Source organism: Phycodurus eques, chromosome 3, assembly GCF_024500275.1.
Source record: "Phycodurus eques isolate BA_2022a chromosome 3, UOR_Pequ_1.1, whole genome shotgun sequence".
NCBI lineage: Eukaryota > Metazoa > Chordata > Actinopteri > Syngnathiformes > Syngnathidae > Phycodurus > Phycodurus eques.
The window spans coordinates 9130347-9150106 of record NC_084527.1 but is presented as its reverse complement, the minus strand read 5'-3'; the positions used below and the strand labels follow the sequence as shown (position 1 = coordinate 9150106).

At 41.2% G+C, this 19760-nt stretch overlaps 2 protein-coding genes across 7 annotated transcripts; one reads left to right on the top strand and one right to left on the bottom strand.

Annotated features, from left to right (window-relative positions):
• Nucleotides 1-19: 19 nt before the first annotated feature.
• Nucleotides 20-8667, bottom strand: znf131 (zinc finger protein 131). Of its 5 annotated transcripts, none has more exons than XM_061673371.1 (10): nt 8572-8667; nt 7640-7726; nt 7358-7493; nt 6975-7076; nt 6619-6763; nt 3629-3734; nt 3331-3516; nt 2381-2762; nt 2155-2285; nt 20-1276 (listed from the first exon to the last, which is right to left on the bottom strand). In XM_061673371.1, exons 3-10 carry the CDS (start codon nt 7473-7475, stop codon nt 749-751), a joined length of 1698 nt encoding a protein of 565 aa, XP_061529355.1. In that variant the 5' UTR covers nt 7476-7493; nt 7640-7726; nt 8572-8667; the 3' UTR covers nt 20-748. The 5 variants fall into 5 exon arrangements, with proteins under 5 accessions (XP_061529355.1, XP_061529357.1, XP_061529356.1 ...); XM_061673373.1 differs by lacking the exon at nt 7640-7726 and having other exon boundaries at nt 20-1162; nt 1229-1276; XM_061673372.1 differs by lacking the exon at nt 7640-7726 and having other exon boundaries at nt 3358-3516.
• A 3434-nt stretch (nt 8668-12101) lies between these two features.
• selenop (selenoprotein P) lies at nt 12102-17080 on the top strand. 2 transcript variants are annotated; one of them, XM_061671930.1, is made up of 5 exons: nt 12102-12200; nt 12507-12745; nt 13900-14112; nt 14719-14836; nt 14938-17080. In XM_061671930.1, the coding sequence occupies exons 2-5, from the start codon at nt 12540-12542 to the stop codon at nt 15211-15213; spliced, it is 813 nt and encodes a 270-aa protein (XP_061527914.1). In that variant the 5' UTR covers nt 12102-12200; nt 12507-12539; the 3' UTR covers nt 15214-17080. The 2 variants fall into 2 exon arrangements, with proteins under 2 accessions (XP_061527914.1, XP_061527913.1); XM_061671929.1 differs by having other exon boundaries at nt 12104-12200; nt 12504-12745.
• The last annotated feature ends 2680 nt before the right edge of the window (nt 17081-19760 follow it).

Below are 19760 nucleotides of genomic sequence, written 5' to 3'. Positions count from 1 at the left end.
TCACCATCTTTTTTTTTCTTTACTAATGCACCATCTTGTTCATTTATCTTTATGCCAGTAACAGGTAGAACAATTAATTTCACTGCCAGTCCTCCATGATAACATGGATATTTTAATTCAACAGCCATCAATGGCAGTGAATGACTCTTGCTCTACGAGATGGCAGAAGGTACCAGAAAACCTGTGTATTGACCTGTTGCCATTCATACAACAGAATGACAGCTTTGTGGTCAATTAAAAAGGCCCAGATTTCACAATGAGTAAGCAAACAGACCAAAATCATCATTATTTCAATATACTGTACGCACTTTTTGTGACATTTTTGTTTGGTTGTGTACCATGCAATTGTTCTAATGTAAAATATGTGCAATGGCTCAAAAACGTTTGTGAATAGATAATGTGAGATGGGTGAAAGCGTTTTTTAAGGGCATATAGTAATACTATTTATTCCTGTTATTTTTACTAACAAAAATAATTCATTAGCTGGAACAAAACTGCACCTTGACCACTGAGGAATACCGGTAGGTGTTGAGCAAAATAAAAAAATAAAAAAAAAAAGAGGAAAAAAAGCAAGAGCACTCAGGGCTCAACTTGCGACAGGATGACAATTTTAAAATAAATACAACATGGCAAATCCACATCTTTGTCCATTTGGCAGAATTAAGGAAGTTCGATCTTGATGATAAAAAAAACAGGAACTAAGTGTTCAGTATCCTTCAAGCATTGTTTTCATGGCTCGCTCACTTTTTCATACAACCACCGCTTGTATCGTTTCCTCCATGTTGATCATCTCTCCGTCCAACTCCACTTCCACCTGAGGGTGGGTCACCTGCTGCTCATCCACCTCGCTGGAGGACACGCGCACCACCTGTATTTGCACGCCCGCCTTCTTCAGTCTCTCGACATCCTCTTCGCACATCTCGGCCACCCCTCCGTCGTCCACCACGACTGTCGTCGTCTCTTCCATCTCAATCACCTCGATGGGGTTTACTGTGACGTGCTCCACCTGGATGCCGTCGTCCAGCAGCACCGTTTCCGTGGTCTCGATGTTCTGCGTGGTGATCGTGAGCGCTGCGGTCGCTACTGTGTCAGTGACGACCAGCTCTTCGCTCGGCTTTTCGTCCTCAATGGAGTGAACGTCTTTGAGGTGTGCCTTTAGCTCCTGAGGGTCAGTAAACCATAAGTCACACATGGTGCAATGGTTGGGCTTGTCTCCAGTGTGGCTCACAAGATGGTCTTTGAACTGGTCCCAGCTGTTGAAGACACTGCTGCATACCTAGAGGACAAGAACAACAGCTTTAGCAGGTTACACGCATACTAATAGTTAGCCCGAATGGGAGCATTTCACCCCCTACTGATTTAAGTCAGCAATGGCCTGATTATCGGATGCCTGTACTGTCTCTTCTGTTGATAGCGATTTTTCCTCCCCGATCTGCTCGTAAAATGATGGAGGCGAACAATTGCAAATCTTATACCTGATCAATATTTATTTATCCACATATTTCGGTAATCCTTATGTGGCTAGTCAACACCAATTTGGTCGAGCCACAACTGCATGAAACGGAATAATCGCCATTAGAAAGTGAACTGAATCGGTTAAGATTAGCACAATTAATCAATTAATCGACAAAAAAATCGATCATCAATTTATCAACTATTTTGACAAGAGTATTGTAATAAATTGACTTTTTCCTACCATATTCTAATTAATTGAGATGTACCTGTACATCAAACTAGTAGCCCTTTGCATATGTGCCTAACTATAAACTAATTCTGTCGATTGTGTGAAATTGTTGCTTAGTGTCTCGAAGCAATTGAAGGAAAATGGAATACAATACAGTACAATACAGCAACCAGTAGATGTACTGTTGATTCAGTCTCAACTGCTATGATGTCTAAAGAAGTAAAACATGAAGTCATCCATGGGAGGTTGAGCTACACCCATAATAAAAACAAACTTCCTTTACATGCCTACATTTTTGTCATTAAAATTCTTGCATTTTTTTGCAACGAGATTAAAGAAAGGGTTCAAGTCTCACAGATGAATTCAGTACATTTTGCTCAACCTTGGCAAAGACAACATATTAGTTCTGCTTATTACATGACAATGTAAAAACCTATGCCTCGATATGAGATATCTATGTTGGACTCTACCTGGCATTCATAGTGTTTCTTGCGTCCTTTCTTGGCTCCGGCCCCGTTCTGACAGGCCGCCATATGGCACTTCAGCGTGCTGTTCCTCGCAAATCGTTCGTGACAGTCTGGACACTCGTATGGTTTTTCACCTACAGATAAGACACATAAAGGCAAGCACGAAGAAGATTGATGTAACGTGATTTCATGAAACACCATAACATAGATAACCTCCTTTCTGCCTTACCAGTATGTTTTCGCAGGTGCTCCTTAAAATGTCCGAAATGGTCGAAGTGCTTCTTACAGTACTCGCAAACGTGAACTCTCTTTGAGGCTTTCTGGTTTTGGGCCTGTTCCTCCACATCAAAATGGAAGGAGCTCAAGTGCTGATTCAAGGCGCCCTCCCGCGTGTAGGCTTTGCCGCAGTGGCTGCACACGTGTGGCTTCTTCAGCAGACTCAAGTGCGTTTTCAGGTGCTGTTTGAGGTGGTAGTACATCTTAAAGGTTCGGTCGCACTTGCTACAGCGGAACGAGTTGTCCACTTCGGAAATCTGGACCTCCACTACCTCCACGTTCTCCAGCACCTTAGAGGCAGTCACCGTTTCTTCCTGATACAGGACTTCCTGCACCTACGTAGACAAAACCATACCAGAAGTCATGTTAATAAACTCAAGAGGCAAAAATGGGAAAGACAAACCATAAACACTGGTACCTGTGCCCAGACTTACAAGCTGTCACTTTGTTAATTATTTTTGCTTTGTGTTACGAATGAGATTTGGTTATGCTGCCTCGCAAGTTGAAAGATGCACTTCCAACAGCCGAACAATACAAAATGAGACCATCCGCTAGGAGCTGCCGTTTGCCACTACTCAAGCCCAGACACTCACACGCAGACTAACCGATTCCATCTCCTGACATCATTAGACCACGGACGGCCCTTACAGGCACACATCCAACATACGAATACTACAATACATACAATAATTACACTTTATAAAACCAGTTTATGTATTTACACTATTCTATTGTCTTTATACAATAGTGCTATTTTTTATTTTATTTTTTAAAACCCCTAGCAAAAAAAGCAGTGATTAACTGATTTGATAAACAAATAAATTGAGTGACGAGCTTGGTCACGGAACAAATTAAACTTGTATGTTAAGGTGCCACTATTGGAGCGCCTGCAGCTCATTGCACCTCTTCCATTTCTCCCCTCTTGATGACCTGTAGTGAAGGTTCCCCTTGCTGATATTTGCTGGTGATGTCTGCTAGCAGAGCCAACGCGGAGTCGTTTGATTGGGCGTTCTTTGCGGCGTCCACCACCTCCTCTAGCCCAGAGTCCTCCACCTCGATTGCATTGTCCGCTGTCATCGCTATCTCCACCTGGGAGAACATATGCAGGCCACCCAACCCCACATCATATTAACATTTAATGAATTTGCTATTTTACAAAAAGTGGTATTAACTAAACTGTGACAACCACAAAACTACAAACCTGTTCTTCCACTATGGGTAGGGCTTCTGTGATGACGCAAAGCGTCTCAGCAATCTTCCTCTTTTTACTGTTGCTCTTTGGTATCACTGAAGGACTGTCATCTCTCCTACAAGAGGAGACGTGCTCATTTCATATGTACTCAACAACAAAATTAAACATTTATGACACTGGGTGTTCCAAAAACATTGACATAGTTTCATAAACTAATAACATATCCTATTCTCGCTCAACTGATTTTCTATTTTAACAAGATGTGTAAAAAAAGTACCGTATTTTCACGACCATAAGGCGCACTTAAAAGTCTTAAATTGTCTCCAAAATGGAAGGCGCGTTATAATGCGGGACGCCTTATGTGTTCACCGAGTTCCAAAATCTATAAATGTTGTTGTGTGATGAGCGCTCCGCTTGACTGACTGGGAGCATTTCCTGCCCACACGCTGCTTATACAGAGGAAAAGCAGACGTGGTTGAGGACAGCATGCGTAAGTAAAGGCGGAAGGGTGCGGGTGAAGACGACGCTAAAGGCACGCCCCCAGTAGGTATATAGCGCCGGTATGTGCATTGTGCAAAACAACATCGGTTTGGCTAAGGACCCCCGAAAATGACTGCGGTCAAGCCAGCCTCCACTCGTAAAGTAGCAATCAAGCCTGCCGCCCCTAATGTTGTTCATACTAGGCATTACGGTAATAAGTCGCCAACTCGCGGCAAAAGCCACCTTCAAAATAAAAGCTTCGCAATAATACGCACGTCAATGCTCTCCGGTTAAGGAATGCAACCAGCAAGGTTAATTTGAATCTTGAGATGCATTACAAATTTTGTGTATTTGATATCTTCTGAAAAATAAATGGTAAATGGACTGCACTTTTTATGTAGCGCTTTATCTACACCATCACAGTGCCCAAAGCACTTTACAAAGCCTCACATTCACACACACATTTATAAACCAATGGGAGACTGCTGCCATGCAAAGCACTGCCTGGCCTACTGGGAGCAAATTAGGGTTCAGTGTCTTGCCCAAGGACACTTGGACATGCGGACAGACAGTTGTAGCAGGGATTCGAACCTGTTCTACCTACGGAGCCAAAGCCACCATAAAATACTCCCCTTGGTATCGCAAAAAAAATCGAGATATCGTAACACTACACTGGACCGGTGTTGCGATATCTCATCGATTTAAAAAAAAAATTGTTTCAGTCAGGGGTAATGACAGCAAAATATGCAGTTTTCAGAGACTTTTATTTTGAAATACAATATCAGATCTTCATCAAACCTCTTTTAGTGGAGTCCTTGGTGGTCTGGCACACAGATCTGGACTTGTCTTACGATACCAAGGGGATTATTTTAAGGTGGCTTTGGCTCAGTAGGTAGAACAGGTTCGAATCCCTGCTACGACTGTCCGTCCGCATGTCGAAGTGTCCTTCGGCAAGACACTGAACCCTAATTTTCTCCCAGGGGGCCTGGCAGCGCCTCGCATAGTAGCAGTCCCCCATTGGTTTATGAATGTGTGTGGAACGTGAGGCTTTGTAAAGCGCTTTGGGCACTGTGATGATGTAGACAAAGTGCTATATAAATGCAGTCCATTTACCATTTATTTTTCCTAAGATATCAAATAAACTCAATTTTTAGATGTAGCTCAAGATTCAAATTAACCTTGCTGTTTGCATTCCTTAACCGAAGAGCACTGACGTCCGTATTATTGGGAAGCTTTTATTTTGAAGGTGGATTTCGCCGCGAGTTGGCGACCTATTACCGTAATACCTAGTATGAACAGAATTAGGGGCGACTGGCTTGACTGCTACTTTACGAGCGGAGGCTGGCTTGACCGCAGTCGAAAAACGGCACCTACAAAGAGACACGCTTACGAACCACAGTTTAAACTGGAAGCTATCAGTTACGCGGAGGAACATGGGAATTGAGCAGCCGCGAGAGAATTCAAGATCAACGAATCCATGGTTCGCAAGTGGAGGAAGCGGGAAAACGAGCTTCGCCAAGTCAAGAAGACGAAGCTGAGTTTCCGCGGAAACAAGGCGAGGTGGCCCGAGTTGGAAGACCAACTCGAGCAATAGATTAATGAACTCCAACCGCTGGAAATCGGTGTTAACAGGGCGTTCAAAGTGAAGTTGTGAGCTGCGTGGGAGCCATGGATGACAGATGGCGAACACAGCTTTACTAAGACTAGGAGGCAGCGCCAGGCGAGTTACGCCACAATTTGTGACTGGATTGTGGATGCTTGGGCTAACGTGTCTGCTTGCACTGTCGTTCGAGCTTTCGTCAAAGCCGGCATCATTTCTGAGGAGCCGCACGGCAACGGGACTGACTCTGACAATGACGCGAGGGAACCTGGCGTGTTTGATGGAGAACTTGCCCATCTGTTCATTTCGGATACAGAAGATGAGAACTTTGATGGATTTGTGGATGAGGATTGATCAAACAAATAACTTGAGTACATTGTTAAATACTTCAATAAAGTACAACCAAACTCAGTTTTACTCCAGCTGCCTTTTAAAAAACATTGTTTTAGCGTGCATGCATGCTACCGTATGTTTTAAGCTAGCGTATGTTTTACCATGCCTGCGCCCAATAATACGGTGCACCTCATGTATGTGTTAAATACAGAAATAGACCCCGAAACTGAGACTTCCCCTTTTATTACGGTGCGCCCTATGGTCATGAAAATACGGTCTGTTTAATTTAAGTTTGTTTTACTTTTTCTGTTTATTCACCTTATGTATGTGTTAAATACAGAAATAGACCCCGAAACTGAGACTTCCCCTTTTATTACGGTGCGCCCTATAGTCATGAAAATACGGTCTGTTTAATGTTAAATTTAAGTTTGTTTTACTTTTTCTGTTTCTTTTCGGGATGAAGAATGCCATTCACTAGCAGTGAAAAGTAATTTTGTTTGTTAGAATACGCTCAAACGCATTCAAACAAGTCTGTGCACTTTTCAAACATCGACACGAGGCCAACTTAATTTTAAGAGAGTCTCACTTGTTGGCGAGTGCCTTGATGGCTTCCTGCATCTGGAGGTATTCGGCAGCCTTCCAGACATCGAAGGCTTCTTCTTTGCCCGCGACAGCTAGCGTGGCCGTATACGTGAACTCCATCAGTTGCCGGAACGCCATGTTACTCACTCCTTCATGAGAATGACAAAGCAATGGTGGTGTTTAAGGTTTAGGAATACAAGGTATTTTGGCAGGATTTCATTTCCATAGTTCCTCATAAAATAACTAGCCTGTTTCGTCAAATGGCCTGTAAATAAACACTTGACCACAAATAGATGCAAAGGGAAGTTTCCAATTAGTTAAAAGACAGCGTTTAGAGTTGCGTTAAGAGCATGACAGTACCTTCAATCTCCACCAGGGGTTCCTGGGTGAAATCCTGGAAGAACTTGTGAAAAAACTGACTGCAGGCTGCCAACACTGCCTTATGTGCTCGGAACTGGTGCCCTATGAGAGAAGAGATACTTGTTTAGGACATCCCAGCAGCACAACATACTTGATTTACACTGCACTGCTCAAGGAGGAGGTTCGCCTCATTGTTATTTTTCACGTTGTTATGTGCAGCAATTTGGGTGTCTGCGCACGCAGGTTGTTTTCACGTTCCATCAGTGTAAACATGGCCATATCGGATATGAGTCATCTGTACATGGAAATGCTTAAAAAGGGAAAAAATGGTATAGGCATTAACTCCAGTTAGAGAGGATGTTGGGTCTATACAATCCACCTACCGTCTACAATCAAAGTGATGTCTGTGAACTGGTCCAACTGTCGCTGTTCATTCAGTTTGTCCATCATGACTTTGTAGTGATCTGGGAACTCACTGCCTCCTATCACTTCAGCTGCCATTATTCACCAGATTCTTTCCTATGAGGAAAAGAGAAACGGAATACAGATAGATAGGTTTCTGGAGTGCCTGCCCACGCATTATGTATGACAAAAACCACCCAGTAAATCTTTTGTTAGTAGCCTATGTCTGAAAATCTGTCTGTGAGTGAGCCTTCTATGTTTACATTAGCCCGTGGTCCATTCATTTGCAGTCTGGATGAGAGGGGTTAACATCTCCTGTTCTGGATGGAAGTCTCCAAGACTCAAGAAGTCTAAAGGAAATGTGTAGATGATGTTTTCACCTTCTGAGTCACTATAGCCACAATGTAACAATCCACGACACGAGTATTTATTTTTTAGATTACTTTTTAGTTTTATCCACTACATTTGAAAACAGATACCTGCACTTTCTATTCGTAGCTTTGTCAAAATAAGCTTGTTAGTTCTTTTCAACCTATGCGGATGATGACACGGTATGAAAAATAAACTATGATAACGTCAAAGAAAGTTTAGATCATGATTAATTTATTGAGATCTTGGGACTAATGAGGAAAAGATGGTAACGGATGGTATAGTGGAAGGCGCAGGATATCCAAATGAGGGCCTAGTGTGACTAACAGTTGGAAAGTTGCTGCTTAATTAATTACTTAAAAAACAACGGACAACATTTAAAACCAGTCTATGCAAAACTTGTGCAAGTTGAATATTAAGACCACAAGAGGGCTTCATTGTGGTCCAAATGAGATATGATGCGACATATTATTACCATGCTAGCATGACTGCTAGCTTACTTCCATGTTAGCACACCCAATACAAATCACCAAACTGTATCCAAGGGACGCACTCACAAAAAACTAAATCCTCCAAATTGTCTTACCTGTGTCAAATACGTCTATGTAATCATCCCTGCGACGGAACGTGGTCGAAATAAACCTAGGGCACCACCTGAGAGTTGCCGATAACATTAACGGGCCGTTTAGCATGCTCGCCATTTCGCGTTGGACAATCAACATTACGTCATCAAACCGCGCATTAAAATACACTTTTTCCCGGTCACTTTTTCCGATTCCGAGCGCCACGGCTCACAACACGCGACGAAAAGCGTCGCTAAGCATACCTCCAGGTGGTTTGTGGCGCTTCGGAGAGATATTTGTCGGTGATAATTCCTTCGACGCATGTATCGCTGGCTGTGCTTGTCTCGTTTGCTCCGAAAAGGGCGGTCGTTGGACGCAAAGGCCTCGGATTCCCAGAAGCCTTTGCGATGATAATGGACGCCTCGTTGCTTAGTGACAGCGACGGACAAATGAGATGAGTTGTTGTTTACGAATATATATATATTTTAAGACTAACATGACTGTGAGTGCGAATGGTTGTCTGTTTGTATGTGCCCTGCGATTGGCTGGCAACCAGTTCAGGGTGTACCCCGCCTCCTGCCCGATGACAGCTGGGATAGGCTCCAGCACGCCCGCGACCCTAGTGAGGAGAAGCGGCTCAGAAAATGGATGGATGGATGTTCACTGATGTTTTGTTGTTGTTGTTTGTTTGTTGTTTTACTGCAAAAAGTTTATCAGTTCTTGTTTTTGGTGTAAAATATTAATTCATTTTATATTTTTAACCCTTCAAATTCCAGTTTGTTCGCACAAGGGCAAGATGGAAAACATCCTCAAAAATAAAATTTGTGTATAGTTTCTGAGTAGTATTCTGTACAGTGCCTTGCTAATGTGTAGTAGAGGCTTTCTACAGCCAGCAGAGGGAGCTTCTGATTTTTAAATTAAAAATGCAATCCTTTCCCAAGGTCAGCAGAGGGTCATCTCCTCTCCACTTCATAAAATCAAAATTGCCTATTGTTTTAGTGCAAACAGTAACAAGCACATTCTGAAAATATTCAAATTTATTGATTATTATCTTGTTGCAAATCACATGAGCAATCTCAAATTTGTAAACAAAAAATGAGTGCAATTTCAAGAGTATTAAGAATCGGTTTTTCATTGACACGTGCAACTTACAGATCACATCACAGCGGATCTATATAACCATATGAAACACAAAAGGATTTCACCAAACCAGCCTCTATTGAACCGAAGTTGTTGACTGACATTTTGCAATATTCAGTGCCTTCAATTATTTCTACAGCAGCCGATTTCAGAATGTTATTTTTTAAGTGGGACCGTTAAGTGGTCATTTAAGTATTTGTCAGTGCGACCTCCATTGAACAAAATTAGCAACAGTTACGTTCATTGAAAATTTGTAGTTAATACCTTTGCCCAAATCTTCCCCTTGAAATCAAAGCCCTGCATGTGCCTCTCGTGAGCAAGATCTAAAAAAAAAAAAAAAAAAAAAAAATGAAGGTAAAAGTATGAAAAAGCGCTTGTGTTGAACAACAACGCTCGAGCAGGTCGACGTGCGCGGTGCCAGCCTTTGTCAATGAGTTACACTAAGTTTCGGGAATCATCTACAGGTAGTTCTAGTTCTAGTTAGTTCTATTTATTGGATCCATCTGTTTTACGAACCAAATAAACTCGAACGGCAACTTTGATTGTCTTTACAACCAAGTAAAATGATGCAACACACAGTAGTTTACCCTTACTGTCCTAGTTCACTCTTCTCATCAGTTACAGTGGGTCCAGCTGTTTGCTGTTTTGTAAGACTCCAGCAAATCTTATGAGGCTTCAGCTCAGCTTTTTCCCCCATACTTTTTGTGGAGCAAATGTCAAAGAGAAAAAAAATGTGATGAAATGGCTGCTCAGAATAATATTCATTTGTCCGTTTTCTATAGCGCTTGTCCTCATTAGGGTCACGCCTATTACAGCTGATTTCGGGGGCATGGGTGGGGGTATGCCCTGGACTGGTCGCTAGCCAATTGTAGGGCACCTATAGACAGATAACCATTCACATTCTTACCTATGGACAATTTAGAGCACAGGTGTCAAAATCAAGGCTTGGGGGCAAGAGCTACATCATTTCATGTGGCCGGCACAAGCAAATCATGTGGATCTATTTAATGTTCTCCCGTACCAAAATTTCAAATATTCTTCATGTTTAATAATGCTGAAAAATGGCATGTGTTTTAAAGTAAGAAAGTGAGGCAAGACGCTGGCAGGCGGATGTATTTGGACCATTTGAAACTCAACGAAAACAAAGCAGCTGTACGAAAAGTGGGTCAAAATTTTCACTTGTCTTATGCTAATTTTACTTGAAATAAGTCGGACAAAATTTAGGTGGAGTAAGAAATTACTATAAACAAGTTATTTTTACGTGATGAGTCTTATTTTAATTATTTTTGACTAGAAATAAGACAAATATCCTTGGTAAGATTTTGTGTTTTTGCATTGCATGTAATGACGTGACGAGGCGATTATACATTTATATGGTTCCGCAGTCATAAGAGAAACAAATTCCTTGTGTTTCTTGTGACGTACTTGCCCAATAAAGCTAATTCTGGTTCCGATTCTGATAACGGTCCTCTGAGGGAAAACCAGAACTACAGTGAGGCCCGCGCCAAAATTGAATTTGACACCCTTGATTGAGAGTCTTCATTGAACCGAACATGCATGTTTAAATGTGGGAGAACTGGGTACATTCAGACTCACTAGGAAGGGCTGAGCTGGAATTTGAACCCAGAAACGGTAAACTGTGAGGCAGATGTGACACTTGTATGACAGTTAATCATGTTGCAATTTTACTTCAAACATATAGTCTGTACAGCTGATCAAGGTTTACGGCGACGTTGAGCCTGGACTGAATGAATTCCCTTTACATCGTTTGTTATAGGAAAATTATCATAATGTTAATTTTTTTTTTTTTTTTAAATTAGAGCAACTTGGAATTCACCCAGTTAGAAAACTCATACGGTCATCAAGGTTCAGCAATGTCGATTTTGGCATGCTGATGTGTTCGTTCAAATTAGTCTTTATTGCTTTTTTGGCTTAAAAAAAAGTTTTGTGCAACTCATGTCTCTGACCGCAGTCAATTTTCCCCCTCCCACCAATGACTTCATCCTTATGGCCTGTTCCTGCATGCACTTAACATGTCAACTCAGACTTTGAGCCTTTTTATAACAATTTAAAAAAATGTTCTTCACAGTTGAAGCTGTACAACTCCCTAAATGCAACCTTTTTTTTTTGCATAAAAGCCAGCAACCAAAATGTTTATTTACACACCCTATCCTAATTATTACATTGTTTTTAATATAAACTTTCTCTAGAAATACGTCAATTATTCTAAAAGTTAAAGACGTCAATCTGCCTGTCTTTATATGGACTTTGCACAAAAATTCTGGCTACTGACCAGCGATCCACCCTCTGTTCTTTTCCACCTCCCCTCTCTCCAAAAGTGTTGCACAACTTGTTTTCAACTACCTTCATGCCTATAAAAAAACCTCAAAGTATTAAAATATGTATTCCTTTTGAAATTACAATGCAAATGCACGCAATGTCTCCAGTCCCCACATTTTTCCCTCTTTAAGTCATTTGTCAGTCTGCCAGAGATCACTAAATATTTCCAACCTAAGGAAATTTTCACGATTAAAGGGATGCACGTTTTACAGGGGGAGGGGGGGGGAGTGTTGCCATCAGCAAAAAAAAAAAAAAAAAAAGAAGAATGTCAGATTGACCTTTGTCCTGCTTTGGGCAGACAAAAACATGCAGAGTATAAAAGGAGGGGGCAGCGGCTAACGTGACACTCTTGTTTTTGAACAACGGGCTACTGCAACTCAACGCTGTGCAGAGGCAATCTTTCGACAAACAGGTATAAGAGGTTATTTTTAAAATGACATTTAAAATAAATTTTTGGACAGACAAGGCTTAAAACGTGGATGTTTACTCCGTGATTGTCCGCCTTTGTGCTCATTATTTACATAGAAATAACACAAAACAACGATTGTTTTGTGAAATTGTGCTGTTTACTTTAAAAGGAGCGCAGGATGATCGAGTAGTGGTTAGCACTTCTGCCTCACATTTCCGAGGTTCGAACCTCGTGGGTGGAGTTATTGTACATGTTTGAATGCAAATTTGGTACAAAAAGCGACATCTTTGGTGATCTCTCTCTCAGAAGATAGGGGAGGAGAGGCGAGGAGGTGCAGGAGGCATGCAGGCGAGCCTCAGCCTGCTCCTCGCTCTCTGCCTGCTCCGAGGTGGCGGGGCGGAGAGCGAGGGGAGTGCCAGGCCCAGCTGTCAGGCACCGCCTGATTGGAGGATCGGGGCGGAGGAGCCCATGAGGGTGGCGATGGGCCGGGTGACGGTGGTGGCCCTTTTGCAGGCCAGCTGACTGTTCTGCTTGGTGCAGGCATCCAGGTAAATAGTCGTTAGACTCCAAATTTGTTATAAAGAGTATTTCAGTATTTCAGAACATGATCATACAGTGGAATCTCGATTTATGAACGATTCAGTTTGTGAATAATTAAAACAAAGAAATTACCTCGGGTTAGATACTATTTGCGGTTTACGAACAGTCTAGGCATGGCTGTGGAAGGCTCATAACTTTATGCTTTTTCTCATGCCGCATTAACATCATCGGCTCTATGCTTTAGGTTCTTTGTTTTTTTTTTGTCAAAAGCTGCACTGCATTGTGGGAGGTGGTGGCCACAAAGAACGTAAACAATACTGTACTCGTGATTTGCGAGCAAACCCACTGTTATTTCATCATCATAAATTGTGTTTTCACCTATTTCTACATTACACAGTATTTATTTTTAACCACACAATGATCAAAATCAGGTAAATATAACATTGTTCTATGGCTGGAACGGATTCATTGCATTTCCATTGATTCAATGGGAAAGATTACTTTGGTTTTCAAACGTTTCGGTTTAAGAATGGGGTCACGGAACACATTAAATACATAACCTGATGTTCCACTGTACTCTGACTCAAAAGCTCCCAAAAATTGTCCGAGAGTTCAACCAAAATTTTCTTAGCGAGTTTAAACAGTGATTTCCAGAAGAAATCATCAAGTGCACCGCAGGGAATGACTCAATCTCACGTAAATGCTCCGAAAATGATTATTTATTAACAGCAAACAATGTATCTTTTGTTCATCTATCGATGCCGGCGACGTATAGTGACAGGCAGAACAATTAAATGCTCGTCCACTAGATGGCAGAAGGTACAATTAACTTTTGCATCCACCTGCTGACATTCATCCAACAGAATAATATCTGTGTGATCAAACAAATACATTTGTGAGTTAATGAGACATATCCAGTACAAGTGAAAAGCCAGTGAAATGAATGTTAAAGTGTTTCTTTAAACACTTGCTGAATAGTTAATTACCGCTAATCATAGAACATAGTGGACATGAACATTATTCCTTATGGGAAAAAATGTTAAAACCACATGAAAGTCAATCAGCAGCACAGAAAGGATTGTTTAGCACTTTTGAAGCTTCCACACTAAATATGAGATTACATTTTATTTTATTTTATTTTTTTCACTCCACCCGCCTCTAGAATGGATAGCCTGCGCCTGCAGATGGAGAGTGAGGGTTTGAAGGAAGTGACCTATATGGTCATCAACCATCAGGGGCCCCAAGCACAACAGCTCCATCCCATGCTGGAACAGAGAATATCGCAGAACATCGCGCTCTACAAACAGCAAGAGGACCAGCCGGACGTGTGGCTGCTGCTGAACGGAGCCAAGGATGACTTTTTCATCTATGACAGGTTTAAACAACTGAACGTGATAATAAATGTGCACGATATACGGACGTCTTCGGTTTTGAAGTTACGAATTAGTTTCAAGAATGCACGCACATTTATGGGTTAGGGGAGTTACAATTAAGGGTTAACCCTAACTTGGCGCGTCTAACTTTTTTTATTTTATTGTTTTCTATTTATGGTTTAGAAGTGTTAATCATACAAATATTCATTGTAGAGTGAACCTCTGCCTAAACTTTTTATATAAGACAAGATGACGGCAAAGCCATGCCTAATAGGAAAGCAGTAATTGGTGCCAAGGAAGTATGTTGAAGTGATACATCTCGACTGAGAGGAGGGGAGGAGCGATGTTTAGCCTGGGTTGTTAGTGGAAGTTACGGAGGGTGACGTGGATATACACAATCATTCATTTTTTTATGGGTAATGTCGGATGCATTTGAAATTATTTTAGCATGTTTTGGAATCTTAGTTTGTGGTATATTTACATTTAAAAATTAATAATGGGGAGGTTATGAAAATTACTCATGGAACTCCCGCCATTAACCGAGGACCCCTCGTATAAATATAAGTATCTGTAATTGTGCCCTCTTTTTTTTCTCTCTTTACCATCAGATGTGGACGCCTTACACAGCAGATTTCACTTCCATATTCCATCATTGGCCAAGGCCACATTGAGGGTGCCATCAAGGACACCTACTGCAAGCGCCTATGTGGTACCTGCACATATGAGGTATTATTATTATGATTAAAAAAATGTTTTTTTTCCAAAAAACAGACTCCAAATTGCCAATAGATTCACATGTTAACTTGTTCCACGTCAATTTTCCACAGAGTGCTGAAATCCCGCCAGAGTGTCAAGTAACTACAGAAGCGAGTCCCAATGCTGCCCCGGCAGTAGACGCAGAACCTGGACAGAATGGTCACCATCACCACCATCAACATCACCACCATGCGCACCACGCACACGACCCCAGTATGGGTCATCACCACGGAAACCACGAAGTGCAAAGCAAAAGTCACCACAGTTTAGGGCAACAGGCTCACCAGGGGCACTTACACGTGGCGCCCCAGGAGGCGCAGGAGGCGCCGGTGATGCAGCGCCCGTGAGCCCCCGTGAAGCCGAGGTGAAGTTCCAAGCACAACTGACGTTGGACCGCTGGTTCCGACCGCGCCGCCGCCGCCGCTCCCGCGGCCAGCTGATGCTGACACTGACGGAAGCTGTTCGGCGAGGCGGGCGAGACGGGCCTGTGACACTGTCAGGAGGCGCTACCCGCCACGTGACGGTGACACGGGCCGGGCGACGAGGCCGATCGCGTCAGCGAGACCTGACAGTGACGCTCGGCGCCCGCCGACTGACCGCCGCCTCAGCCGGAACAGTGAGCCTGACCCCCGGGGGTCGTGAGCTGAGAATGAGGTCATCTGTAAAGCTGGCCGTGATGTCATTCTCGTATAGCCACACCAGCTCACGTCACTCGTTGTCCAGATATGTCACCATGTTCCCAAATGACCGTTTCCCCCTTTTGGACCCCTCCATCTTTTATGAAATCAGGCGCACAAACTATGCTCTAGTGGCGTCTGGGTGAAGTCAGGATGGCAGGGATGAGACACGAGTCGTTGAGGAACAAGGTGGACAAGGTTTTCTAAAAATTCACATTAGGCATCCCAAAACAGTGAAAAACCTTTATTGAGCCAAAGCCAAGACATATTTTATTAGAAAAATCTCTCAACACACCATCAAACAAAAAGTGTAAAAATACATTGTTTTAATTTTACATTTTTTTTTTTTTTGACTTACCTATTTGCTGTTTTGGTGTTCCTTCCGGAATGCTCCACGATATCAAAGCCCTGTCTCATACAAAAGTAGGAGCGATTTTCTAAAAGTAGTACAAAATTTCCATGAGACAAAGCTTTGGTGCCATCTTGTGGAATATTGGGGTCTTTCAGAAAGCGCACAATAACAGCAAATAGGTGAGTTTTTCAGTAACAGAATAGGTTCTAAAAAAAAAAAAAAGATTGTCTAAACTTTTCAAAAGCTTGCTTCTCAGTGGAGATGCGTCATCTCAATATACTTCCAACATGACACAAGATGTCGCCAAAGCATTCTCTGAAGAGAAATTTTTCAAAAAGTGGCTTTGAATGTATAGTTTGAGTTACGTAAGCCATATTTACACGGGCACTTCGGGTACATTTCTTCAAAATCTAATCATCCGTCAGCCATTTATTTGCTAGAATAAAGTTGGAAGATGATTTGGAAATGGCACAAAATTGTCTCGGATTGTAGTTTGTGATGTACTGTCGGCAATTTTCCAATTTTAGGAGGGGTGTCAATTCCTCAGGTTTTTTTTGGTGTGCTATTTGAATAGCTGTACACAGGTTAATTATGGTCTTCTGCCATCTAGTGGAAGAGAATTTAATTTTTCTGCCTGTCACTATACATCGCTGGCATAGAAAGATACACAAAGATAAAAGTCAACAATAATTTCCGGCACCCTAATATGGTTGGGAATCACTATCTGAGAATATGGGGGAGGAAAATGCAGTTAAAACCAGTAATAAGTATAGAATGTGAGGAAGCTTAGCATCAGAAGCTAATCTTTGGAGGGTGTAACCTGGGCGCACTGACCTATTGTGGGACATTAATTATGAGGTTAAGCACAGTATTACATTTTTTTTTTTTTTTTTGTTTAAATTTTTACCTCACTTGTATCGCAGGCCTTTTCTTGGCTTTGACGACTATAGCAGTATATATCTTTTTCTTTTTCTTGCACACATCTAAACAAAGCTTCAAGTTTCCACTGTCACAAAGAAAGAGAGAGGATGAATGACTTTTATAATACACGCTGTGCTTAATGATGGTTTCCGCGGGAAGGTGAAATGTCACCCCGGAAATCTGATGCCTGCGCAGACGAATGCATTGTAAAGTGAGTGTGTGAATTCTATGTGAAAGGGCAGGTGGAATAAAACTTTGATTGGATGGCTTCTTTTGCATTTGTTGTGATTAGCATGTGATTTGCATCTGTTGTGATTAGATCATAATCTTTCACAGTGCATCTACATTTTTGAAATTTTGTACCTAAATGCATATGATTTAATTCAATTTATAACAAATAGAATTGACATGGAAATAAGAATAACGTTTGAACGAATTAGTTGTATTATCAAAAATTAAATTTGAAGGTTTTTATAATATCTCCAAATATTCTTTGGAACTGTGATGTCCAACCAATTATAATATGATAATAATAATAATAATAATAATATGTAAATAAATTATATTTTTAGATATCTATTTTATGTCTAACATTATTTTGACCTGTGATTTATAACTAGTAATAATAATAATAATAATAATAATAATAATAATATCATTGTTTTATTAAAACTAATTTTTAGCTTTCTATGTAAAAGTATTTTTGATCTGTAATTTATAACTACTACTACTACTACTACTACTCATGATAATAATAATAATAATTATTATTATTATTATAATTCCAGATGCTGTAGATATATGTTTTAAATTGTTGCTACTATGACACGTTCCAAATATGGCCAGCAGATGACGACAAAAATCTATAAAAGAGACAAAAGCATAATAAGTGCTTAAAAGAAACGTGTACAATTGTGTCTAAGGCCTTTAATTTATGGCCTCACCGGACATTCCATTCGGTACACTTGCACCGTCTAATGAGATTCTTAAACTAATATATGTTTATACTTGTTTCACCCATATTTGTGGTTTACACAGAGATGTACAACTAATTTTTAAGTTTGCCCTATCAATTGTCGTGTATATAATCCAGTAGTATATAAACACTAAACATCTCCAAGTAGTAATACGGTGCAGTTCTACAACACAGCAAATTATAACCATAATAATAAACATGTTTTGGAATGAATACCTCTTAAAAATTGGGGGAAACTACTATGAATCTCATTAGATTGTAAATGTTTACTTAAAGAAATCGCTTCTGAGTCTCCACAGAAATTAATATTAATATTCAACAATGGAAACTGTACTGACTTAAAACAACATTATCCAATGAGAAATTAGTAAAAGTAACCTCTAGGTATTAAATGAATAGAATTTACTCTGCATCATAATATCAGTCTATAGTCTACATATACTGTATTTGCATAGTCTTTGGTATATTATTTTAGCTTTCTAATTGGCTATCGTTGCGTTTCACATGACAATCACGGCGTCAACGGCTCGGGCCAACTCTGTGTTGACTACACTTATAAGGATCGTTAAGATTGAACTGGTTTAACATTTACGATCGTCGTCCACAATCTCTTTTTAAACAAGTAAGAAAAATATTCTCACCTACTTCATAACATAGGATAATCGCTCAGGATAACCTTTTCGAGCCATCCGATAAGTCATTTTCTGACTTTTATCAGAATGGGGAGGAAAAAAAAATACTCAAATTCGGCCTGATTATCTGTTTGTGCGTACTCCGCTTAATCAAACTTGTTTGCACTGTACAGCGACAAAGTCTTTTTATTAATTGGTTTTATTCCGTTTAGTCGAAACACTTTGCTCTTCAAGCCTCGAAGTGCACCCCCTTCAGCTCGGAGCCAGGTATCTGACCGTCCTGTCAGACTGGATGTCCGAAAAGGTCAACAAGCAAGCGGAGGCGATGAGTTTAGGCCGAGGTGCTCTGCCTGTGTGGGCGTAATTGGCCTGAAGATCCAATACAAGGGGAAGAGTGACTTATGGCTAATTACCCGCAATGTCCTGTGAGTGGCGGTCTGTGTGATTCAATCAGGCCCCATACAGAGCAGCGGTACACAGCCTCCATCTTAATTGGCCAATAAGCTTTCTCCCGGGGTCTGCAGCCATCACCCCCCCCCCCCCCCCCCCCCACCCCATCACCTTTCTCGTCACCACTCAGGCCTGGAAGTGAGAGCGAAGCATACACAACATGTGAACTCATCCACACAGTGTGCCTCTATGTGGATCACAAACAAGCCTGTATTCTTAACGCGCACACACGATGAAAGCACATCATGTCATTTTTCCACACATATACGCACACAGTACATCGATACAGACAAAGGGTGAAAGGTACTCATCCTGCAGTTGACTCACAAAAACATAATCGAAACAGACAGACACACACGCATACACACACGGGGTGACAGCAGGTCATTCTGCCATTGTTTTTTCCGCACACAAACAATAGAAATACAATCACACTAAGAGGGTGAAAGAATGTCCTGCAATTTTTACACACAAACATCAATGGAATTAATTGGGTATTACAGCCATTATTATTATTATTATTAGTGTTTTGGCCATTGTTTCAAATAGACTTGGTGACAAATTGCTGGCAAGTGTCTAGAAGTGTGGAGGTCACTATATGAGGATAATTGGCTTTCAGCTGAAATTTCGGCATGAAGCTAAAATGCACTATAACTTTTAGAAGTGAACTTTGTTTAACTTTTTGTACTGTACAAACTTGTCCAACAAGGAGCTGAACGGCAAAATTCATAACAGATTTTGGAACCATGAAAATGTCCTAAAATCGGCATGTTTATAAGGGTGTCACTGTCTGATGGGCTAATAGTGCGCGACAAGTCAAACAAAAACCACTAGCACAGTTAAAATGTGGTACATTTACATTTATTGTGTCGCAAGCTTATCGATC